Here is a 26,293-nt window from a genome sequence, read left to right as displayed (position 1 = left end):
GGTTTGTGAGGGAGATGTTGAAGAGATTCACCATGAAGGATTGCAAGTTTGTCAGTACTACTATGATGATTGGGTGTAAGTTGAGCAAATAAAATGACTCTCCATCAGTTGATCACACCTCTTATAGGTCAATAATTGGTAGCTTGTTGTATCTAACAGTTAGTAGGCTTGACATCTTACAAGGTGTTTGTATGGTAGAAAGATTCCAAGCAGGACCAAAGGAGACACATGTGGCACAAGTGAGTATTGGTTATAATATCCGAAGGTCAAGAGCTCACTTTGTCAGCCTTTTTTGATGTAGATTTGGCAATGTGCTTTGATGTCAGGATGAACACTAGTGGTGGTGCATTCTACCTGGGGAGTAGTTTGGTGGCTTGGCACAGTAAGAAACAAGAACCAATTTCTCTTTCAACTTTAGAGGCAAAGTATACTACAGCTACATCCTGTTGTACACAAATGTTATGAGAGATCAGAATGTGGAAGTAGAGTAGGCAGTTCCATTGTATTGTGACAATACTAGTGCAATCAATATTTCCAAGAACCTGGTGATGCATTCAAGAACAAAGTTTATTTCTATCTGGTATCCTTTTATAAGAGATAAAGTCATGGAAGGTGAAGTCTGAATGGAATTTATTCCCACAGCAGAGCAGATAGCTGGCATCTTCACTAAACCACTTCTCAAAGAGTAGTTTATGTTCCTCATATGGAAGTTGGGAGAGGTGGTTCTTCCCAAGCATTAGGGGCTTGGGAAAGGGGGAGCAAGTTGCTTGTTGATGCTACTCCCATATTGGACTCAAGGGAAAGTCCTTATGCCTCCCTTTATACTTATTGTCAAAGGGGGAGAGAGATTTCTCATTGAAGGTTTGGAGTGTGTATGGTGATGAGATGGTTGCCAACAACTCCAAAGGGGGAGATTATTGTTTTATGGTTGTCCTTGTTGGACAAAGAGGTGGCATGGAAGCGTATGATCTCTCTGATGAAATGGTAGTGATGTATGAAGTGTTTGAAGTGATTTGGGTATGCATAGTAGGTGGGGTAGATTTTCTAACCAAAACTAGAAAATTTAATCTATTTACATTTGGGGGCATTTTTGACATTAAAGTTGATTTTTCGAAAGATGGATCCTTATGTAGCACGGAGAACATAATTTATTCTTTCCAAAGCACTTAGCTTCATCTTGTTTTGATATCGTATGAAGAAGTTATGACATCTATAAGGTTTAGGGGAAATTTGATCTTTTTGCATGGTTGTGTCTGATGATCGGGTCTTCTAGAAAATTATAGAGATTTGAGTCTTAGTACTTACCCTTTTCATTTTGACTCGATCTGAAGAAGTATGAAAAAGTTATACCTGTTTCCGCATGATCGGTTTAGAAATTGCAAACTGGAATTGGCCAAAAGCTTTTGGTGTAGGAGAGGGAGTTTCAGCATATGTCATTTTTTCGGATGGGTTTATTTATAATTAATAAATATTTTGATTGTGAGGGTTTTTAGCATAGAAAATTAAAGCAGAGGGGCTTATTTGTTATAAGGGAGAGTGGGGGAGATCCTTAATTGACGGTTGAGAACTTACCATGTAGCCCTCGCATCGAAGATTCTAATCCCAACGAATCATATGTTTCACGCGTGCATCATCAATCGTGCTAAAGATTCTAATCCCTATGATCTGGTTGATCCAGATCTAAAGAAGTTGATCCAAGGGAAAATGTTAAGTCCTACTTTCAACAACCCATCCGACATCCCTCCTTAAAAGGTGTTGAGCCAACCTATCACGCTGTAACACCCTGATTTGATTTAACTCCTACTATGTGCTTAGGTAAAGAAGCATAAGAGAAGAAGACAGCCTGGCATTATTGGCAATAGTGGACTGTCAGGAGCGCAAAAATGACCCCACATGTCATGCCCAGCCTACTAGCACCACTGGAGAATTTATCAAGAAACATAAGCATACAAGTAAAGTTTTAACCCACATTGGACCAAGCACCTTGAACAGCAACACAACCCAAATTGGACCTAAAAGACTGCAACCAGCAGGTCCAACCGGTGGGAATGCTAGAATGCAAAAAATTGGGTTTTTTCTTAGTCGGGCCCACTCCTCTTTAGCACTGTTCCCTATTCTTACACCATGTCTAGAAGTCTGTTTGGGGAGTAAAACCCATATTTTACATCAGTGGGTAATAATGGATAAGTGAGGTTATAAATGAATAACCTAGCCAGTTATAATATGTGGTTTATAATGGCCTGGCCAAACTAACCCTTAGGTCTATTTTGGTTGCCATATAAAAAAGGTTTTAGGGCTGAGATTTCTCACCCTAATCATTTGCTGCTAACAGTAAGGAGAGGAAGAAGGAGATGAGGAGAAGAAGAAGGAAAGAGAAGGGAAGAAGAGACGAGGAGGAGATTGAAAGGGAGCTATTGTACCTGAGGCTACTCTTGGACAACGTTCTACCCATGTGAGTTCTACTACTAAGTACAGTAGGGGAAATTGGGTAATTTCTATGGAATTGGTAATTAGGGTTAGAGATTTCAGTCCAGTAAGGACTGTAATCAGATGTAACACCCTGATTTCATAACCCCCAGTCCTAGAAGTGAAATTTTATGAAAAAGGGTATTTGACGGAAATAAATAATAAATTAATGGAGTAGGTGAGAGATTGAATCTAAGATCCAAGTGAAGGTCTTGAAGGGGGCTTAGGAGTGCCCATAATAATGAAAGGGTCTAACATAAGGTGGGAAAACTTGGGGTAAAAGATGGACAGCAACAAGCTGGAGAAGGCACAACTGGCTGGAGAGATTCTGTCTAACCGGCCTGCCTGTCATGAAGGCAGAATGCCCAGAAACTGAGTTTTTCTTCTGTGAGCTCCACCAATTGGAAGGGGTTTTCCACTCACTTTTTACCATAGGCAGAGGAATGTTTGGGGGTGATTATGTAGGTGGATTTATATCAATACATATTTCCTATTCTAAGTTATTAAATTTTAAATGGTTAGAAAGAAAATGAGATTTTATGAAAAATCTGCCCATCCAAACAGATCCTAGTTTGTTAGCCTATAAATTGGAGGGAGAGTTATTTCTCTCCTCTCATTTGCTGTAAACAAGAAACGAAATGTAAAAGAGAAGAAGGAGAGGAAAAAGAGAAAGAAGAAAAAGAGGTGTACAGCAGCAGTCCTTCTTGCTGTTGTTTACTCATCTGGCTGCTGTTGTCCAGCTATGGCTGCTGTAGATATGGGTGCATGCAAGTGCCTTGTGCTACTTACAACAAGAAGGAGCTGGTTGGGTCTTGATTCAGCTGAGATTTGGAGAGGAGGGCTGATTCTAGCTGTATGCATGCACCAAGAGAACATCAAAGGTTAGTAAATCTGAACTCCATCTATGAATTAGGTTAGTATGAGAATCAGTTGGGGCTAAGTGCAGTTAATTTATGAAATTAGTAAAGAAAATTTCTGTTGGAGTCAGGGTTTAACTAACCTAGTGAAAACCCTCACTCATATACCCTAATAGAGAACCAATTTCTTTACTGTTCTCCCAAACCCATGGGGTTTTCTAATTTCAGTAAACTTAACATGAAATTGAAGGTGGGAAACACTCATGCAAGGTGGGAAATTGGTATAAATGGTGTTAATTCCACATGGAACAGAAAATGCCCAATTTTCTTCTCTGAGAAGCAAAATTTGGAATTAAAGTAAGGATTTTGAAGTTGATATGAAGCATGGAAATTTAAATTGAGAAGGAAAATAGTTTTATTAATGTAATTAAGTAGTATAAACATGTTTTAAGAAGTAGAATTTACTAAAATAAATCTGTCATCAAAATATGCTTGCAGAACTGCAGAAAAACCTATTGTGCCAGTCCAACCGACTGAAAGGTTCTAGGCCCGACAGGCCTACCTGTAAGAGCCAGACATAATGAAGATTTTCCAGTTCTTTGGTTTGTAATTGGGTCAGACCTGACCAAAAGTGTTCTAGATTAATTTAAATGCTAAGAACAAGTTATAACCATGAATTTTGACTTGGTCAAAGTGAAGAAAAGGGTAGAAAAGAAGAGAGAGAAAATATAGGATGAAAATGATCTTTTTACCTCTATTATGGTAATGCAAGTGATTTTGGGGGTAGAAGCTACCCTAACATATCCAATATTTTGGATAAGGGTTAGGAAACTATAGGACCAGCCCAATAACATAATGTGAAGCCAAATGACTATGTGGGTTGGATGCATGCCCATTTAACTGAATAGGGAGAATTCAGTTATGGCTGAACCTAAACATAGACTTTAATGAATTTAGGGAAACTAATTTTGTGGATAATTACATTGATGATTAACCCATATGTATATGTACCTTGTTGATTAGGAATCTTATAACTACATTTGTTGGGGATACGCGAGGCTAGGAAATTGGTGAAGGATTTCAGATATGAGATTTCAGGTGAGGGGTCTTCTGTGTTTTGTTGTGTTTTGGGTGCTTTGTTGTATTTTATTGTGTTATGTTATATTTTATTATACTTTAATGTGCTTGCGTGCAGTTTACTCTTATTCTTGCTGAATTTACTATGGTAATGCTCATAGATTGGATGAAATGTATGAAATCTGATTGTTGAAGCATGTGTTACTGTATAAATGATATGATGATTTGTGGATGTATAATATGAATGTGGATGTGATGTTGGGTGTAATATTGACTGTCTATGGCACGGTGTGGCTGAGGTACATTTTTCGGTATCGTGGGCTCTGAGGTCAGTCTTACATCTGGGATCACATATGTGTGTTGTGCGTGGTGATGGTTGTAATATTGACGGTCTGTGGCATGGTGTGGCTGAGGTGCATTTTTGGTACCGTGGGCTCAGAGGTTATTCTTACTACTAGAACCACATGTGTGTGTTTGTGGAAGTAGAAGTAATAGTGATGGTCTGTGGCATGGTGTGGGCGAGGTGCGTTTTTAGTTCCGTGGGCTCAAAGGTCAGTCTTATAGCTATAGTCACAAATACATATTGGATGACTCTTGTATGTAGTTTGCATATGGTTAGGCACACAACCCCAGTGCTATAATCCCTTGCCAATAGAGGGTTAGGTATTGGCTAATCCCACTCGATGGTATGTCATGTAGGACTACTATCCTCGAATACAATGTACTGTTGAGAGGGCACAACATGGTATGGTGTAGCATATACATGGCTATCGGACACATGGGGGACCAAGGCTCTGACCAAAACTGGATGGCTCCTGCCTGCAATGAGCCTGTATTCTTGAGGGTCCAATGTACAGGGTAGGGAATTCCACCTACATTGCTTATAGCCCTTAACCGAGAGTTAGTAATTAGAATGGAATTAGATTAATAAATGAACCATGTGGAAGCTACATTATGAGTTGATTGTTATGAATTGGAAATTTGGTATGATACATGAGTTAATGTTATGAAATTTGAGATACTGTATGTTGGATGGGTTGGTGATGTAGACATGTGATGCAGTATGTTGAGATATTTATCAGTATGATTCTTGTATGCTTGTGGGATTGTAGACATGAAATAAAATGCTTGAATTATAAATTAGTTGTAATTTCTGCATGTTTGTGTGCTTGTATGCCTCCACCCCTCACTGTGCATACCTGTGCTTACCCCCCAATCCTCACTCCTCCTTAGGTATTGAAGCTGAAGCAAAATTGAGCAGGTGATTCATTGGAGATGAAGAAAATATCAGGTAGTGATTATAGACAAGGATTTTGATACTTTGTGTTTTATATTGTAAATTAAATGTAAGTGGTATTATAAATTTGGTTGTAACTTATGGATGAAATAAATGGGCCTGTAATATTATAAAGTTATCATAGTAGCTGGTCACCACATGTATATCATGACCTTTATGGAATTTTACATATACTCTGATTTTACAATGCGTTAGTTATGGGTTTGGTTATAACTTGCATCCGGATCTTGGGTGTTGGTTGGCTTTCTGGAATGGAAATTCTAGTGCCTCATGCCCATGCCATATGGAGGGTTGGGTGTGGGTTATGTGACAAAGGTGGTATCAAAGCGCGATGCTCCATGGTAACCTAACCCAACTAAGAGATTTAGGTATATGGCGATCAACAGGTAAATTAATAAAAATCCATAAATAAAATGCATAGGTGGGAGAGATAAAAGAGATAAAAGTACTTAAAATTTAATAAAACTTCATTACATTAAAGATAGTATTCAAGAGGTTAAATATGCTCGAGAACTAAAGTAGATACAACCTTTGTAGTAGAGATAGAGAAAGAAAAGAGAGAAGAACCCCGAAGTACAACATGGGGTGAAACATCTGAATCTCATAGAAACATAAGTACAACCTAGAAATCTAAAGGAACTGAACTAGGTCAGTCTTGTACACAAAATAGGGAGAAAATAAAGACAAATAAGATGGTGAAGGAGAGCCAATGAAGATAGATGAGCTCTATCGTCGAGATTGCCACTGGGGATCAGAAGAAGATGAGGCCAGATCAAGCTTGATAGCAGGGAGGTCGAAAGTTTGGTGGAAGATCAAAGCACTCTGTCAAATCCCCAAATTGACTCCATGAATCCTACTCTGGTAGACATTGAGGCAACATGAGACTCCAGATCATCCAGCTGAGTAGTAATTTGAGCAAAGCCTTTGTCTACATGCTCTAGTACTGCTTGAAGGGTTAAAGAATCTAAAATAAGAGAAATAAGAAATTAGTAAACAGAAGAAAGACATAAGAGGAAATATAAGAAATACTAAAGGATAAAAGAAACTAGATAATGTGTAAGAGTTACCTCGAGATGAAGTAGTTGGTTGAGATGGATCAGAAGCAGTCTCAAAAGGAGTCTGAGTATGGAAGCAGGTGTATAACCAGCTTGATGAGCCTCCTCTATGGTAGGAATGGTGCCATGAGTACTACCTTCAGGATTGGGTACAGGTGGGATACCCAAATTTGCAAGATCCTCTTTAGTGAGAACCACATTAACGTCACTAATATTGAGGTCACGAAAATGGTTCTCATGCTTTACCTCCTTTTCCTCTCTAAATTGTACATCTCCCTCATGATGTTCCTCCTCATCCATGTGTATATTCTCTTTATGCTCATCCCCATCTCGAGGTGCATCCTCATCACATCCATCCAAGTTTTCCTTAGCTGTGGGTGCATCCTGATCACTTCCCACATACTCATGGAGACTCATTTTCTCTAGGATGGCATGGTCAAAAGGAACGACATGGGTATTCATCTTTTCCTCACCCTCTAAGTCAATACCCATGTGCCTAAAGACCTTGGTAAGTACATTACCATAGAAAAGATAACCATCTATTGGATGAAGGGAATGAGTTACCATCTACATCATCATTATGTAGGGCAAGCTGATCCTCTCCCCAATGTACAAGCAGAAAGCAATATATGTTTGCATCAGAGAGACTTGGCTGAAATGACAATGAATTGGGAGAAGATTGTATTGTACAATCCTGCAAAATACCTTAGGAGTGGGCCTCTAGTTTGCAAATTCAGCCCAATTCACCATATCACCTACAACGATATTAGCCCTAAAAAAGGCCAACTTTGTACTCTTGAAAAATCCCTTGGAAGAAGTATGAGGTGGGCAAAAGATCTTGGTACCTTCAGATGAAACATAGATGATTTGCCCGAACTCAGTTGAGGTGAGAGTGACATCGCGACCACATACCCGGCTTCTTATCCTAAACTCCCCATTGTGGGGATGCTTGCCCGTAAGGTTGCAAAAGAAGGCGCATACTAGCCGTGGATAAACTTCCTCATCCACATCTAACATGGCTTCCCACCCTAAATCCGTAAACCTTTCTTGCACATGAAAGGCTTGAAGGTCATACACGTGTATTGGACGCTCTACAATGATGGCTTTAAAGCAGAACGGTCCCCAATTATTTTGATCCACAGCTATTCTAAACCAATAAGGGTCAAAGTCCTCCTCTCCTACCATAAGTTGAGATTAAAAGAGAGTGCTTCTACTTCCAAATTCAGTAGAGAATCCAAAAGAAGACCCTACAACATGAAAGATATATTTCAGGTAAGAAAAGAAAGTAATAGATATTTGAAACTGTAGACAAAATAGAACATTTTAACACAACAAGACAAATTTACAAAGAACTATAATAGGTTAATAAAACTTTCCTAAAGGAAATGTAGGAAGGGAGGAGATCATTTTCCACATTAGAGAAAAGAAAGCACATGCAACAAGTAAATATGCTTTGTGTAAAACAGAGAATACTTGGATAGCAAGAATTCCTATGGAACAGTTCTAAGTTAAAAAATTTCTCAAAAAGAGATCAAGAGAGGTAAAATCGATTATCACAATAGGGAGTATATAATAACAAATAAGTAGCAGATGCCATGTGAAGGAAAATAGAGAGAAGAGAAAGAGATTTGAAAAAGAAAGAAGAAAAATTTCTGTAAAAGAAATGAGAAATTGAGAACAGGAGTTTTAGGTTAGAAATTCTTCTCTATAAATGAAATTAGTAGAATAGAGGAGAAATCAATATACCTGAAGTGATTTGATGCAAAGAACTGGAAGGAATCGGTGGGAGGAAGTATAGACCGAAGTTTGGAGGCAGACCGGTGAGTGAAGAAGAAGAAATGAGAGTTTTTAGAGTGTTTAGAATGCTCTGGGGTTCTGCAAAAACCTGTTGAACCGGCCAGCTGGTTGTGGAAATTCACCCACCAGTTGTATCCCGCCGGTTTGGGTAAAATGGTCTGATGAACACCAAATTTTTAGGACCTATTATATGAGGTCGTAAAGGGTGTTTAATGCTCAGAATAGGCTTTTACTAGTCAAGGTTTTGTGAATCAAGAAAAAGGATATATATGAGTATGATGAAGGACCAGAGTACTGAGCATTATTAAGGGAAAAGTAAATTGACAGAACAGATTGAAGAATCTAATTAGAGGGAATGTTCCAAGACTAAATGTGAAGACCTAGACTACTCAAATCAGATTTAATCGAACTTGATGCATTGAAGTTAGTTAAGAGAGGCATTTAAGATATATGAAAATTTGAAATTCTTAAGAGGGAATAAAAAGAAGAATATAACTAGGGTGACCATGTAAATGAGTAGAGTTAGATTCATACAAGAATGGGTGGATGAATATAAAAGAGTGGACATGAGTATGGCATTCGAAGTTGATTGAGGCAATAAGCTGTATTGGAATATTAGAGTACTTTAGAGAGAAAATCCTCAATTTTGAGAGGAAATTTTATAAGTTTTGGAGCGTATCAACTAATGTTGAAAATTGGAGAAATGATTGGGAATAAAGTATAACATACTTCTTATGAAGGGATCGATGGATGATTATATAATAATGGTGTTCAAATTATTAGAACAAGGACTTGAGTAGCAGATACTGATGAATAGGGGTTAACAGGTCAATTTATAAACATATACAAATATAAAGATCATAAATGATAGAAGAAGTAAATCATCCATTCAGTGAGGTCATTGAGACTTTGGAACTGAGAAAATTGTGAAAAATTCATTGAATTTTGATGAAATGATCTAAAGAAAGAAGAAAATTATAATGATGACCAAGGAAGATAAAGAAAGCAATGAGATGGATGATAAGTGTTCATACATTTAAGGAAGGTGATTTGATCTTAATATGATCATACAGTCATGTGATTGGAATTAGCCCATTAATGTACTATCCGCAAATAATAGTGAGCCTGGATCAAGAATAAATTAATGGTAAATGAAAATGGGGCAGAAAAGATCAATTGTATTTAAGAACTAATTACCTCAAAATTTCGAGGATGAAATTTTTGTAAGGAGGGGGGAAACTGTAACACCCTGATTTCATAACCCCCAGTCCTAGAAGTGAAATTTTATGAAAAAGGGTATTTGGTGGAAAGAAATAATAAATTAATGGAGTAGGTGAGAGACTGAATCTAGGATCCAAATGAAGGTCTTGAAGGGGGCTTCAAAGTGCCCATAATAATGAAAGGGTCTCACATATGGTGGGCAAACTTGGGGTAGAAGATGGACAACAACAAGATGGAGAAGGCACAACTGGCTAGAGAGATTCTGTCTAACCGGCTTGCCTACCATGGGGGAAAAATGCCTAGAAACTGAGTTTTTCTTCTGTGAGCCCCACCAATTGAAAGGGATTTTCCATTTACTTTTTACCATAGGTAGAGGAATGTTTGGGGGTGATTATGTAGGTGGATTTATATCAATACACATTTCCTATTCTAAGTTATTAAATTTTAAATGGTTAGGAAGAAAATGAGTATTTATGAAAAATCTGCCCAACCAAACAGACCCTAGTTTGTTAGCCTATAAATTGGAGGGAAAGTTATTTCTCTCCTCTCATTTGCTGTAAACAAGAAACGAAATGGAAAAGAGAAGGAGAGGAAAAAGAGAAAGAAGAAGGGAAAGAAGAAGAACTGTCTTTCTTGCTGCCGTATACTCATTTGGATGCTACTGTCCAGCCATTGCTTCTGTAGATATGGGTGCATGCAAGTGCCTTGTGCTACTTACAACAAGAAGGAGCTGGTTGGGTCTTGATTCAGCTGAGATTTGGAGAGCAGGGCTGATTCTAGTTGTATGCATGCACCATGAGAACATCAAAGGTTAGTAAATCTGAACTCCATTTGTGAATTAGGTTAGTATGAGAATCAGTTGGGGGTAAGGGCAGTTAATTTATGAAATTAGTAAAGAAAATTTCTGTTGGAGTTAGTGTTTAACTAACCTAGTGAAAACCCTCATTCACATGCCCAAATAGAGAACCAATTTCCTTACTATTCTCCCAAACCCATGGGGTTTTCCTAATTTCAGTAAACTTAACATGAAATTGAAGGTGGGAAACACTCATGCAAGGTGGGAAATTGGTATACATGGTGTTAATTCCACCTGGAACAGAAAATGCCCAATTTTCTTCTCTGAGAAGCAAAATCTGGAATTAAAGTAAGGATTTTGAAGTTGATATGAAGCATGGAAATTTAAATTGAGTAGGAAAATAGTTTTTATTAATGTAATTAAGTAGTATAAACATGTTTTAAGAAGAAGAATTTACTAAAATAAATCTGTCATCAAAATAGGCTTGCAGAACGGTAGAAAAACCTATTCTGCCAGTCCAACTGGCTGGAGAGTTGCAGGCCCGACAGGCCTGCCTATAAGAGCTAGACATAATGGAATTTTTTAGTTCTTTGGCTTGTAATTGGGTCAAACCTGATCAGAAGTGTTCCGAATTAATTTAAATGCTAAGAACAAGTTATAACCATGAATTTTGACTTGGTCAAAGTGAAGAAAAGGGTAGAATGAAGAGAGAGAAAATATAGGATGAAAATGACTTTTTTATGCCTATTATGGTAATGCAAGTGATTTTGGGGGTAGAAGCTACCCTAACATAGCCAATATGTTGGATAAGGGTTAGGAAACTATAGGACCAGCCCAGTAACATAATGTGTAACCAAATGACTGTGAGGGTTGGATGCATGCCCATTTAACTTAATAGGGAGAATTCAGTTATGGCTGAACCTAAACATAGACTTTAATGAATTTAGGGAAACTAATTTTTAGGGATAATTACATTGATGATTAACCCATATGTATCTGTACCATGTTGATTAGGAATCTTACAACTACATTTGTTGAGGATACGCGAGGCTAGGACAATGGTGAAGGATTTCAGATATGAGATTTCAGGTGAGGGGACTTCTGTGTTTTGTTGTGTTTTGGGTGCTTTGTTGTATTTTATTGTGTTATGTTATATTTTATTATACTTTAATGTGCTTGCTTACAGTTTACTCTTATTTTTTCTGAATTTACTGTGGTAATTCCCATATATTGGATGAAAATGTAAGAAATATGATTGTTGAAGCATGTGTTACTGTATAAATGATATGATGATTTGTGGATGTGTAATATGAAAGTAGATGTGATGTTCGGTGTAATATTGATGGTCTGTGGCATGGTGTGTCACACCCCACTCCCGGCCATTAGGAATATCGACGGTGTGAGTAAGACATGTGCCTGTCTTACAAACCTACTAGGATCTCTGATAGCAATACCTTAACATTTTCACAATCTCACAACACAAACCAATATAAGCAGAGGAATCAGAGTATAATGGCCAGGTTATTCTGTTACATTCATCCATGACATATAATATAATCTCAAGAAAATATACAATCCACAACTATATCCAAAAGTATCAAAATAAGATGTACAATCTCACGGTGCGGCACAAGCACATTGATTGCAAGCATAGTCCTTATCATGCTCCTCCACTTCTGACATCCACCAGTCGCTCACACCATACTCCGACCCAGAAGATACTGGGTCACCCACCATTGGCACCACAGTACCTGCATCATCATCTAAAAAGGGGTGTATACGTGGGGTATGCTTTCCAACTCGCTCAGTGAGGGGTGGGATCAAGCACATCCAAGCAAGTCAATAGCAGTAGTAATTTATGATGCATGATTGCAGAAGTTAAACACATAGTCCATGATGTCCGTGATGCAATTCATTTGTTTATTATCCACCTAACAATACAAACTAAGTCTGGTAAATGCTACTACAGCGCATTAGGTTGTATCCCTCATCTCGGAAACGACATTGACTACGCAGCGATACAAACCCTAGCCATGATTAGAAGCCTATCAGTCCTCGTATGCGTCCATGGGTCATCCAGAAAACCACTGATAACCCCCTCCTGGCAGTCACTGCACCGGTAACACATCGGCTATGCCAGACAAGTTCCTGCCTCCAGCTACAATCACATCGTACTGCGGGTGTGGCACTTTGGAAAGGCACATCAAACATACCATAATGGGTTATCCAACACCTCAACCCCTGTTGGCAAGGGTGTGTGTAGCATAGGGAGTGAAACCTAACCATATATATACTATATGCCTTCGTAATGATACTTTTAGTATGGATTACACGATACCGGAGAGACCTCGACCACAAAGTGTAATCCATTTCCAAATACAGTCCCAAGTACACGATACCAGCGAGACCTTGGCCACAAAGTGCAACCCGAGACCATTTACTTAATCTAGCATACATATCACAGTTCAGTATGGACTACGCAACACCAGCAAGACCTCGGCCACGAAGCATATCCATTTCCAAATGCAGTCCCACGGTAGATGATACTAGCGAGACCTTGGCCACAAAATGTAACCCGTAATTACAACTAACTCTAATACACATAATCAATACATGAATGCAACATACATACAGCAATCACAACACCAGTACCACCTCGGCCACACTGGATCCCATCATACATTTCCATACAATTCATATCAAAATCCTAAAATGACAATATAGCATATGATAATCGTATTTGAATAATTACAATTAAACATATAATTCTAAACATGTAAACAATTTAATGATAATAAACATTTTAGAAATAAACACAGTCCATCCCTCACCTATTTTACGATCGGGTGTGTTTGGGTTCAAGTACAGCCATCGATTGATCAATTTAATTCTGGCTTTAGGGCACGTGCACATCACTATCCTAGACACAAATGGAATCGTACATCAATACACATCGGACACATCGGGAGAGACCCACACAGGTCACCCCCAAAGGGTACAGACACAGTTCTTAGGTGACAATACTCTCACTAGAAACAGAGCATTTCCACCAGAAATATCAATCCTATTTTCGGTGAAGGTGACAGAGAGCACTTAAGGCTCATTTGTCCACCAGAAATAACTCACCGAAAATAGCTACAATGTTTCCTGTGCCATATTTTTGGTGGACACAGAAAGGTCCAACTCGAATTGGGGCTTTCCGACTCGGGCCTGATCACCAGGATTTGTTCTATAGAGTTTGTAAGGGATGTTCCTATCATCATTCTAAGCCAAGAAAATTTTAATTCTACCAAGCTATTTGGGAGATACGTCGATCGAATGATCAAAACCCTAGTCGGTCTTTTGGCATTACATGTTGGCAAAGTTCACCGAGCTTGGTTTGAGCTTGGCAACAACACCGGGAGGGTAGAACACCCATCCTCCAACCTTAACATGGTGTGTACACCAAGATTCCATCCATACCTAGCTTCATCTAGGTCGAAATGAAGAGAGAGAGTGGCATGAGAGGTTGTACTTACCTCCGACAGTGATTTCGGCAACAAGGCGGTAGCTGGCACCAAGGTAGGCCTCCAATCCCCTCCTTCTTCCTTTTCTCTTCCTTCCTCTCCTCTTTCTCTCCTCTCCTACGTTGGGAAAAATGGAAATGAGAAAGAATTCTCATTTCCCAACTTATAACTTAAGTGGGCCTTAGGGTCCATTTGATTTGGACCCCTTTTGAACCGATCGGGTTGAAATGAAATTTGGGGCACGAGGACCCACACATTTAGGTCCATAAGGTACCCACATCAAGAGGAAAATGTGGAGGATGATTTGGGATCATCCGAAGTCATTTACGATGCGAGTGGTGGGAACCATAGGCATCGAAACCTCGACCTCAGCCTGTCAACCCACCGAAAATAGGCACCGGATTTAGGCCCAAGCTGCTTCCAGTGGCTTGTTTCTGGTGGCCAAGACAGCTTGCTATCTTGAAAGCTTTTTGTCCCATGGTTGGCCTTGCATGAGTGGTTACCCTCGACCATGCCCAAGTCCTTTTGGTAATTACGATATGTGTCGGAAATCAAGTGTGGGGAGTCGGGTCACTTACCGTCTGGGATCAGAAGGTATGAATCCCCTCCAGTTAGATAGGCATACAATACATGAACATGTGGGGTCATCTCTACCCCTTTGATAATGTGCAGCCACGAGTCAAAACCCGATAGTACTTTCAATCTCTGATCTGAGGCCTGTCATAATATTTTAAATTAGACCGGATTGGGGCACGGGTGTAACACCCCCCTACATTACAAGAATTTCATCCTCGAAATTGAACATACCTAAAAAATCAAACAATCCAGGATACTGCTTCATCATTTCATCTTCTTGCTCCCAGGATGCTTCCTTTTCTGGGTGGTTCATCCATTTCACCTTGATGAAGGAAATGGTGTGGTTGCGAAGAACATGGTCCTTCCGATCAACAATCTTCTATGGATACCCCACATAGGCAAAGTCCTCATATAACTCACGAGGTATGTAAGTCAAGACGTGAGTTAGGTCAGGAATGTACTTCCTCAACATAGACACATGAAAGACATCATGTGTACCTTCCAAGTCTGGCTGCAAAGCTATCTGGTAAGCTATCAGTCTGATCCTCTCTAGTACATCATACGGTCCCATAAACCTTGGACTAAGCTTTCCCTTCTTACCGAGCTGCATCACCCCTTTAACTGGGGAGATCCATAAGAACACCTTGTTTCCAACACCAAACTCCAAATGCTTCCTCCTAACATCCGCATAGCTTTTCCGTCTGGACTGAGCTGCCTTGATCCTTTCTCTGATCACATTCACCTTCTCACTAGTAGCATGTATCAAGTCTGGACCCAAAATATGCAGCTCACCAACCTTATCCCAATAGTGGAGTTTAGCATTTCCTGCCATACTGTGCCTCGAATGGGGACATTTTGATGGTGGCCTGATAACTGTTGTTGTAGGAGAACTTGATAAGAGAAATGTGCTCATCCCAACTATAACTCATATCCAAGGCACATGCTTGGAGTAGGTCCTCCAATGTCTGAATAGTCCTCTCCGATTGACCATCGGTCTGAGGGTAACAGGCTATGCTGAAAGCCAACTTAGCACCCATAGCCTTCTGCACACATGTCCAGAACTTGGAAGTGAACCTGGGATCTCGATTAGAGATGATACTAACTGGTACACCATGTAACCTGATGATGTTATCGATATACAACTTGGCCAACTTGTCCATAGAAAATGTGATCTTGATTGGGATAAAGTGAGCTACCTTAGTCAAGTAGTCTACAACTATCTAAATGGCATCTATACCCTTTTGTGTATGGGGTAGGCCTGTGACGAAGTCCATGGTAATATTCTCCCATTTCCACTCTGGAATAGGCAGAGATTGCAATAACCCATGGGGCCTCTGTCTCTCAGCCTTGACTTGCTAGCATGTGAGGCATCTAGATACATGCATGGCCACATCATTCTTCATTCATTTCCACAAGTAGGAGCCTTTGAGTTCCTTGTACATTTTAGTGCTTCCGGGGTGAATGGAGTATGGAGAGCTATGTGCCTCTCTCAAAACTGTCTCTCAAATCACCATCACTGGGCACATATAACTCCCTTTGAACTTGAGAATCCTGCTTTCAGTCATTGAGAAATCTGGGTCCTTTTGGGTTCCTTCCTAGCATTCGGCCATTAGCTTCTATAACTCTGCATTAGTAACTTGAGCTGCAATGATCCTATCCACCCAACTAGGTTGCAACACCAATGCTGATAGTGACAAGGTGACACCCTCTACTAATAGCTCCAAGTTTAGTTTCTTGGCCTCCTCTAGGAGATACTCATTGGTGGTCAGTGATGCAAGAGTCAGTGACTGGGATTTTTGACTAAGTGCATCAGCTACCACATTGGCCTTTCCAGGGTGATAGTGGATAGTACAATCATAATCCTTCATCAGCTCTAACCAACGCCTCTATCTCATGTTCAGCTTTTTTTGAGTGAAGAAGTACTTAAGGCTTTTATGGTCACTGAAGATCTCACTCTTCTCACCATATAGGTAGTGTCTATAGATTTTCAATGCAAAAATCATGGCTGCCAATTCTAAATCATGGGTGGGGTCGTTCTTCTCATAAACCTTCAACTGACAGGATGCATAAGCAATGACTTTCCTGTGCTGCATCAATACACAACCTAATCCCAGCTTGGAGGCATCACTATAAACAACCATACCACTTGTACCAGTCAGGTTAGTCAAAACTAGAGCTGATACCAACTTTTTCCTTAGTTCCTTGAAGCTCTTCTCACAAGCATCAGACCACTTAATTTTACACCCTTTCACGTGAGCCGAGTCATCGGAGTAGCAATGCGAGAGAAGTTCTCGATAAACCTCCTGTAGTGTCCGGCCAATCCCAGAAAACTATGTATGTCTGCTACACTCTTGGAAGTCTCCCATTCTAGAACTACCTTCACCTTGTCTGAGTCAACCTCTATACCCTTGGCTGAAACAATGTGGCCTAGGAATGCTACCTGTGACACCTAAAACTCGCACTTGCTGAATTTGGCATTGAGTTGCTTCTCTCTCAGTCATTGCAGTACTAACCTCATATGAACCACATATTCCTTTGCACTCTTGAAGTAGACCAAAATGTCATCAATGAATACTATCACAAACTTATCTAAGACATCCTGGAATACCTAGTTCATCAAATCCGTTAATGCAGCTGGTGCATTGGTCAACCCAAATGACATTACCCAGAATTCATAATGTCCATACCATGATCTGAAGGCTATCTTACTGACATCACTATCCTTAATCCTGAGTTGGTGGTAGCCCGATCTAAGGTCAATCTTGGAGAACACCTTGGCACCTTGCAATTGATCAAATAAATCATCTATCCTTGGTAAAGGATACCGGTTCTTAATGGTTAGCTTACTAAGCTCCAGGTAATTGATACACAATCTCATACTTCTGTCTCTCTTCTTGACGAATAATACCGGTGCCCCCCATGGAGACACACTAGGTCTAATGAATCCCTTCTTCAGAAGGTCTTGAAGTTGCACCTGCAATTCCTTCGACTCTGTGGGGGCGATATGGTAATGGGCCTTTGACACTGGTTCTGAGTCGGGGAGTAGGTCTATAGCAAATTTTGTCTCTCGATCCGGTGGCAAACCTGTCATGTCATCCAGGAATGCATCGAGAAATTCCCTCACCACATCTCGCTAGGTCAATGGCCTAATCTCTACCTCAGTATCCTACACAGATGCTAAGTATCCTTGACATCTCTTATCTAGTAGCTTCTTCATCTGGAGTGCAGATATGATAAATTTATTGGGTCTCTTAGGCTTATCCCCTTGGAACTCAAACTCATCATCATCACGAGGTCTAAAAATGATAGCCTTCTCTGCACATAGCACACTGGCTTTGTATGTGGATAACCAGTCCGTTCCTAAAATCACGTCAAATTTGGTCATATCCAACTCAATTAAGTGAGCATTCAACTCATGATCACTTATGGTCACTGGGCAAGGCTCATAAACATGGTTTAAACCTAGCACACTTCCTGTAGGGGTGCTCATAGCCAAACATTAAGTCAGTTCCTTAGGTGGAATTCTCATCTTCTTTGCAAATGCCAGTGACACGAATGAATGCAAGGCTCCTAAGTCAAATAATACATGTGCAGGCAATAATGATATCAATAGTGTACCTGTCACTACACCGGGTATAGCCTCAGCATCTTCTGCAGTCATAGCACACACTCTGCCCTATGGTCTCTAGCCCTGTAGGGGTTGTGCTGGTCTAGGGGCTGAATATGTCTGTTGGGGCCTAGGTGGCATAGTGTAGGGTGCATCCCTTGGCCTTTGGTGGGGCATGTCCTCGCCATGTGGCCTGGCTGATCACAATAAAAGCATCTCGGGCTCGATCCCGAAGACTGAGATACAACACTAGATCAGTAGGGCTAGGAGGTCTGACTAGCATTAAGCCTCCTAAATTGCACTGGAGTTGGGTTGATATAAGGCACTCGAAAAGGTTTGCTACCTCCCCTAGAATCAGTAGATCCCATTGGCCTCTTTCCCATTCCTTGCTAAGCTGTGTAGTTATCCCTATGTTGGTCTTTAATAGACTTGGCCACTTAGACCACCTCAACATAGGTTTGTAGTTCCAACCCCACAATGGTTGACGCAATACCTGGCCTCAACCCTTTCTCAAATGTCTTTGCTTTAGCCCTATCACCTCTGAGATGCTCAGGAGCAAAATGGAATAGCTCCTCGAAGCGCTGCTGATACTCGAGCACAGATTGGGAACCTTGAACCAACTGAGAGAACTCAATCTCTCTCCTATCCCGAAAGTTTTCCTTAAAATAGTTCTCAAAGAAAGCCCCTTTGAAGTCTGCCCAAGTAGGGTTCGGGTTACTAGCCCTCAGAATAGGCTCGGTGGTACTCCACCAATCATCTGCTTCATTCTATAACTGATAGCCCGCACACAAAATTTTTTGCTCATCGGTACAACCCATCAGTCTAAAAACCTTCTCTATTCCACCAATCCATTATGATGGATACAATGGGTCTTGCCCCACCTTGGAGAAACATGGGGCCTAAGCCATTGAAACTTCATCATCATTTTTGTCAAGTCTGTCTAGCCCTCTACATAGGCTTGAGCTTGTTTCGACATCGGGTCTTGCACATGCCCATGGACTTGTGCCCCACTAGATGTTTGAAGGGTAGCCAATCCAATGTGTAATGAAATGGGTGCCGGTGGAGTAGGAGGTGTGGGTGGTGCATTGTGGGCTTCCATTGCTGCTTGGATTCTATTATTGATCCTGGCCATAAACTGGTTTTTCCTTTCTTCCACTTACCGCATCATGTTATTCATGATGGATGCCACATCCTGGGTTGTAAGTACAGGCGGAGCTGGAGGTGCATTACGAGGTCTACCCCGATTCCATGTAGGGGAAGCGGGAGGCGAAGGGCGTGATTGGGATTGGGATCGGGTGTTCTGACGTGATATGATTCCTGTGAAGGAATCCGATTAGTGCACATGTATAAACAAGGTTGCATGTAAATGGGAACACATGCATGCATAGTGGGTCCCACACGTATACAATAGTCAAAATTATGGTTAGGGCATGCATAAGTGGGGTCCACACACATTAGAATCCGGTCGCACACACATCCCAAAAGGTCACACCATTAAAGTAACCAAAATAAAATGATTTACTTTCCAAAAGAGTCCACCCGAAATAGGGGGTCACACCACCGAAAATATCAGTGGTATTTTTGGTGGGCAAAATAGAGGGCAAAAATCAAATTTTTACTTCACCGAAAATAGACACCGGAAGCATGCCAAGTGTTTCTGGTGGCACCAAATCGGCCATAAATAGGCTCGGGTCTTGGCTTCTTCACACAAAATCCTATTTGCTCTTGTGAGAAAGCTATGGAAATGGCTAAGAAGTATTTTACTATCCATTCCCTACCTTCCTCTCGCTATTTCACGATCAATCGGCCTGCATTCGCATCTAAGGTATGTTTTCTCTCTCTATAACCCAGTGTTTGTGATTTTCTTCTCTGTGAGTTTTGCATTCATCCATTTAACTAGGTTTTCCATTCCAAATCCTTAGGAATCATCTTACAACGATGTTTGGACGCCATGTACGTACCCGACGTGCTCTTATACAAGAGGTGCAAGACACCACTGAGCAGTTTAACCCCATTTTGTTTAGCTCTTTGGCTGAGAGAGACCATTGGAAACTTTTCAAGCTCCGTAATGTGGACCCGAGAGTCTATGTGAGGACCAATGACTTTCGCGCATTCCGTCTCCATCAATGGTTTGATGAGGTTGGGTGGTGCCGTATCTTAAAACCCAACAAGTACTAGTACCCCACACTAGTCAGGCTATTCTACTCCAACTTATAGTGCGTGAACCAGGGAACCGAAGAAATGTAGATCACCTCCCATGTGAAGGGGGTGGAGATCTCCTTCAACATGGGGCAGTTGGCCAATATTCTGATGGTCAGCAATGCCAGCAACCTAGTGTACTACCCTCCTTGGACTCCGGCATATGAACTTTAGAGTCCCAATACCTTTCAAGAGATCAATGACATGCTGACTAAGGAAGCCAAGGGATGGAACTGTTCAGTCAACTACTTTGCTACTCCAAAGGTTATTTGCCTTGCAATTAAGCTGAATGTCCTCTCCACTTGCGAACATTATGATGAGGTATCCGCCCTGCAAGCCTATGTGACATACTGCGTACTGTATGTATATGGGGGCACAGATACGTCTCCCTTATCTCCTTATGTGGACCATAGTACTTCGGTCCGAAGTAGTGGATCATCGAGCGGGAAGCCTATGCTATGGAAGGATACTCACTGACATCTTTTGCCACTTTGGGGTGGAATTGGAGGGAGAGGCTCGATTAGGTGAAGAGGTCACAAACTTTAACCAAGACTCTCTGAGGAAGATGACCATAGATCTGAGGGAGGTGACACCTATTCTAGGAGAGAGTCAGTAGCCTATGGAGGTAGAGGGTGCCAGTGCCGGTGATGTTGGTTGAGGTGCTGGTAGGGCAGGAGCAGAAACTACTGGGGTTGGTGGGGCTCCACCACCTGATCCCCAGGCTATGGGCTCGATGGCAGATTATACATCTCAAAGTACTAGGGGTGCGTGGCCTTACGGTCTCAATGATGTTATGGCCCATCTGGATACCACTATGTCACTGATGAGGAGCATGGACAGCAGCCTCAAGAGCATGGACATGACCTATTGTCTTATGGATAATAGATTGTCCTCCCTAGAGGCTCAGATGCAAGTGATGATCTTCCACCTCAACATTCTGGTGCCTCCTCCAGGAACACATGGTCCAAACTAGGCTCAGGGCCAAGGATAGAACCAGCAGTAGTAGTGGTAAGAGCAGCAAGAGTAGTGGCATGTTTGCTACTGTAGCTTTTAGGATTTCCCTTTCCATGTTTTATTTGAGTTTGATGTTTTAGGTTTAGTTGAACTTTTACATTAGGTCACTTGCTTCAGTTGTTTAATTTCCTAGACCTAGGCTAGTTAGGATTTCCTGCTTTCAATACTTTATTTTTCTTATGAAAGTGTAAGTTGTGTATTCAAATTCTCTATTATAATGAAACGACTTTAACACCTATACTTGTCCCCTAATTGTGCAAATTCTATTATTGTTGTCTTGAGATTTTTATTTAATCCTAATTTCTCCAAAATCATGGTTTGGCTGAGATTGTGAGTTAAGGCAGAGCATCGCCGCTCTGATACCATAGCTGTCACACCCCACTCCTAACAGACACAACTTACCATTAAGAATACCGGCAGTGTGAGTAAGACACGTGCCTGTCTTACAAACCTACTAAGATCTCTGATAGTAGTACCTTAACATTTTCATAATCTCACAACACAAACCAACATAAGCATCAGAATCAGAGTATAGTAGCAGAATTATAAATAAAATGGGAAAACATCTAATGGTAATATAATAGCAATAATTGAGTTATTCTGTTACATTCATCCATGACGTATAATATAATCTCAAGAAAATATACAATCCACAACTATATCCAAAAGTATCAAAATATGATGTGCAATCTTCAGGTGCGACGTAAGCACAGTGATCACAAGCACAGTCCTGATCATGCTCCTCTGCTTCTAGCATCCACTAGTCACTCACACTATACTTTGACCCAAAAGATACTGGGTCACCCGCCATTGGCACTATGGTTCCTGCATCATCATCTAAAAAGGGGTGTATATGTGGGGTGAGCTTTCCAACTTGCTCAGTGAGGGGTGGGATCAAGCAAGTCAATAGCAGTAGTAATTTATGATGCATGATTACAGAAGTTAAACACATAGTTCATGATGCTCGTGATGCATTTCATTTGTTTATTATCCACCAATATAAACTAAGTCTGGTAAATGCTACTACGATGCATTAGGTTGTATCTCTCATCTCAGAAACATCATCGACTATGCAGCAATACAAACCCTAGCCATGATTAGAAGGCTTCCGATCCTCGTATGCGTCCATAGATTACCTAGCAAACCTCTGATAACCCCCTCCTGGCAGTCATGACACCGGTAACACATCGGCCATGCCAGATAGGTTCCCACCTTTGGCTACAATCACATTGTACCGTGGGTGTGGCACTTCGGAAAGGCACATCAAACATACCACAATGGGTTATCCAACACCTCAACCCCTGTTGGCAAGGGTGCATAATATAGGGAGTGATACCTAATCATATATATACTACATGCCTTCTTTATGATACAATTAGTATGGATTACACGATACTGGAGAGACCTTGGCCACCAAGTGTAATCCATCTCCAAATACAGTCCCGAGTACACGATACCAACGAGACCTTGGCCACAAAGTGTTACCCGAGACCATTTACCTAATCTAGCATACATATCATAGTTGAGTATGGACTATGCAACATTGGCAAGACCTCGGCCTCAAAGTGTATCCATTTCGAAATGCAGTCCTAGGGTACACGATACCAGCGAGACCTTGGCCACAAAGTATAACCCGTAACTACGACTAGCTCTAATGCACATAATATATGAATGAATGCAACATACATACAGCAATCACGGCAATGGTACCACCTCGGCCACGTCGGAGTCCGTCTCACACACACACACACATCCAAACACACGATTATCATGGTACTAGTACCACCTCGGCCACATCGAATCCCGTTATACATTTCTATACAATTCATATAGAAATCGTAAAATGACAATGTAGCATATCATAATCATATTTGAATAATTATAATTAAACATATAATTCTAAACCTGTGAGTAATTTAATGATACTAAACATTTTAGAAATAAACACAGTCCATCCCTCACCTGTTTTACAATCGAGTGTGTTTTGGTTCAAGTACGACCATGGATCGATCAATTCAATTCTAGCTTTAGGGCATGTGCACATCACTATCCTAGACACAAATGGAATCATACAACAGTACGCATTGGACACATTAGGAGGGACCCACACAGGTCACCCCCAAAGTGTACAGACACAGTTCTTAGGTGACAGTTCTGTCACCGAAAACACCCACTGGAAATAGGGCATTTCCACTGGAAATATCAGTCCTATTTTTGGTGGAGGTGACAAAGAGTACTTAAGGCTCATTTTTCCATCGAAAACAACCCACCAGAAATAACTACAGTGTTTCCTGTGCCATATTTTTGATGGACACAGAAATGTCCAACTTGAATTGGGGCTTTCCAGCTCGGGCCCGATCGCTGGGATTTGTTCCGTGGAGTTTATAGGGGATGTTCCTAGTATCATTCTAAGCCAATAAAATTCTAATTCCATTGAGCCATTTGGGAGATACGTAGATCGAATGATCAAAACCCTAGTCGGTCTTTTGGCATTACATGTTTTCGGAGCTCACCAGGCTTGGTTTGAGATCGACAACAACACCGGGGGGTAGAACACCCATCCTACAACCTTAACATGGTGTGTACACCAAGATTCCATCCATACCTAGCTTTGTCTAGGTCAAAATGAAGAGAGAGAGTGGCATGGGAGGTTGTACTTACCTCCTGCAGTGATTCTGGTAACAAGGCGGCAGCCGGCACCAAGGTAGGCCTCGCATCCCCTCCTCCTTCCTCTTCTTCTTCCTTTCTCTCCTCTTTCTCTCCTTTCCTATGTTGGGGACAAGGGAAATGAGGAAATGAATCCTCATTTCCCAACTTATAACTTATGTGGGCCTTAGGGGTCCATTTGGTTTGGACCCCTTTTAAACCGATCAGGTTAAAATGAAATTTGGGACATGAGGACCCGCACATTTAGGTCCATAAGGTACCCACATCAAGAGGAAAATGTGAAGAATGATTTGAGATCATCCGAAGTCATTTACAATACGAGTGGTGGAAACCATGGGCATCGAAACCTTGACAACAGCCTATCAACCCACCAAAAATAGTCACCGGATTCTGGCCCAGGCTACTTTTGGTGGCTTTTTTCTAGTGGCCAAGACAGCTTGCTATCCCATGGTTGGCCTTGCATGAGTGGTTGCCCTCGGCCATGCCCAAGGCCTTTCGATAATTACGATACGTGCCAGAAATCAAGTGTGGGGAGTCAGGTCACTTACCATCTAGGATCAAAAGGTATGAATCCCATCCAATTAGATAGGCATGCAATGCACGAATATGTGGGGTCATCTCTACCCCTTCGATAATGTGCAGCTGTGACCCAAAACCCAGTCGTACTTCTGATCTTCGATCCGAGGCTTGTCACAATAATTCAAATTAGATCAGATTGGGGCACGGGTGTAACACGGTGTGGCCAAGGTGCATTTTTGGTACTATGGGCTCAGAGGTTTGCCTTACATCTGGGATCACAAATGTGTGTTATGTGTGGTGATGGTTGTAATATTAACGATCTGTGGCACAGTGTGGCCGAGGTGCATTTCCAGTATTATGGGCTCAGATGTCAGTCTTAAAGCTATAGCCACAAATACATATTGGATGAATCTTGTATGTATTTTGCATATGGTTAGGCACACAACCTATGTGCTATAATCCCTTGCCAATAGGGGGTTAGGTATTGGCTAATCCGACTCGATGGCATGTCGTGTAAGACTACTACACCTGGATATATCATACTCTATCCTAAGAGGGCACAACATGGTATGGTGTAGCATATGCATAGTTGTCGGACACATGGAGGATTGAGGCTCTAACTGGAACCATGGTGTCAGGGTTACTATTTAGGGGTTAGCCGAGGGACCGAGGCTTTGACCGGGACTGGCTGGCTTCTGCCTACAACAAGATTGTATTCCTTAGGGCACAATGTATAGGGTAGGGAATGCCACCTACGTTGCTTATAGCACTTAACCCATAGGATGAGATCTAGTAATTAGAATGGAACTAGATTAATAAATGAATCATGTGGATATTGCATCATGAGTTGATTGTTATGAATTAGAAATGTGGTGTGATACATGAGTTGATGATATGAAATTTGAGATACTATATGTTGGATGGGTTGGTGATGTAGACATGTGATGCAGTATGTTGAGATATTTATCATTATGATTCTTGTATGCATATGGGATTGTACACATGAAATGAAATGCTTGAATTATTAATTATTTATAATTTCTACATGCTTGTGTGCTTGTGTGCTTGTATGCTTGTATGCCTCCACCCCTCATTGAGCATACTCGTGCTCATCACCCCCCCAATCCTTACTCCTCCTTAGGTATTGAAGCTGAAGCTGAAACAGAAGTGAGCTGGCGATTAATCGGAGATGAAGAAAAGATCTGGGAGTGGTTATAGACAAGGATTTTGATACTTTATGTTTTATAGTGTAAATAAAATGTAAGTGGTATTATAAATTTGGTTATAACTTGTGGATGTAATAAATGAGCCTATAATATTATAAACTTATCATTGTAGCTGATCACCACATGTATATCATGACCTTTATGGAGTTCTACATATACTTTGTTTTATAGTGCGTTAGTTGTGGTTTTGGTTATTACCTACATCCGGATCCTGAGTGTTGGTTGGCTTTCTAGAATGGAAATTCCAGTGCCTCATGCCCATGCCATATGGAGGGCTGGGGGTGGGTTATGTGACTTCAGATCCCTGTGTACTAATCAGATTCTCAGTAGAAGAATCCCCAAAATTTGACAGGGTTCTGAGACCCAATTCGCATGAAACCCATCTCTGTAAACCCTAGAACATAGGGCTTTTA

The 26,293-nt window shown here is 41.0% G+C and overlaps 1 protein-coding gene across 2 annotated transcripts; it reads left to right on the top strand.

Moving 5' to 3' along the window:
• The first annotated feature begins 2,334 nt into the window (after positions 1-2,334).
• LOC122093169 lies at positions 2,335-26,003 on the top strand. 2 transcript variants are annotated; one of them, XR_006144373.1, is made up of 6 exons: positions 2,335-2,452; positions 3,207-3,347; positions 4,347-4,421; positions 5,634-5,691; positions 11,581-11,655; positions 25,796-26,003. XR_006144373.1 is itself a non-coding variant. In XM_042663445.1 (3 exons), exons 1-3 carry the CDS (start codon positions 10,343-10,345, stop codon positions 25,870-25,872), a joined length of 390 nt encoding a protein of 129 aa, XP_042519379.1. In that variant the 5' UTR covers positions 10,335-10,342; the 3' UTR covers positions 25,873-26,003. The 2 variants fall into 2 exon arrangements, 1 of the variants encoding a protein (XP_042519379.1); XM_042663445.1 differs by lacking the exons at positions 2,335-2,452; positions 3,207-3,347; positions 4,347-4,421; positions 5,634-5,691 and adding an exon at positions 10,335-10,580.
• The last annotated feature ends 290 nt before the right edge of the window (positions 26,004-26,293 follow it).

The sequence above is a fragment of the Macadamia integrifolia genome, chromosome 11 (genome assembly GCF_013358625.1).
Source record: "Macadamia integrifolia cultivar HAES 741 chromosome 11, SCU_Mint_v3, whole genome shotgun sequence".
NCBI lineage: Eukaryota > Viridiplantae > Streptophyta > Magnoliopsida > Proteales > Proteaceae > Macadamia > Macadamia integrifolia.
Note: the sequence above shows the minus strand (reverse complement) of the source record. Positions and strands in the feature narration are given on the sequence as shown.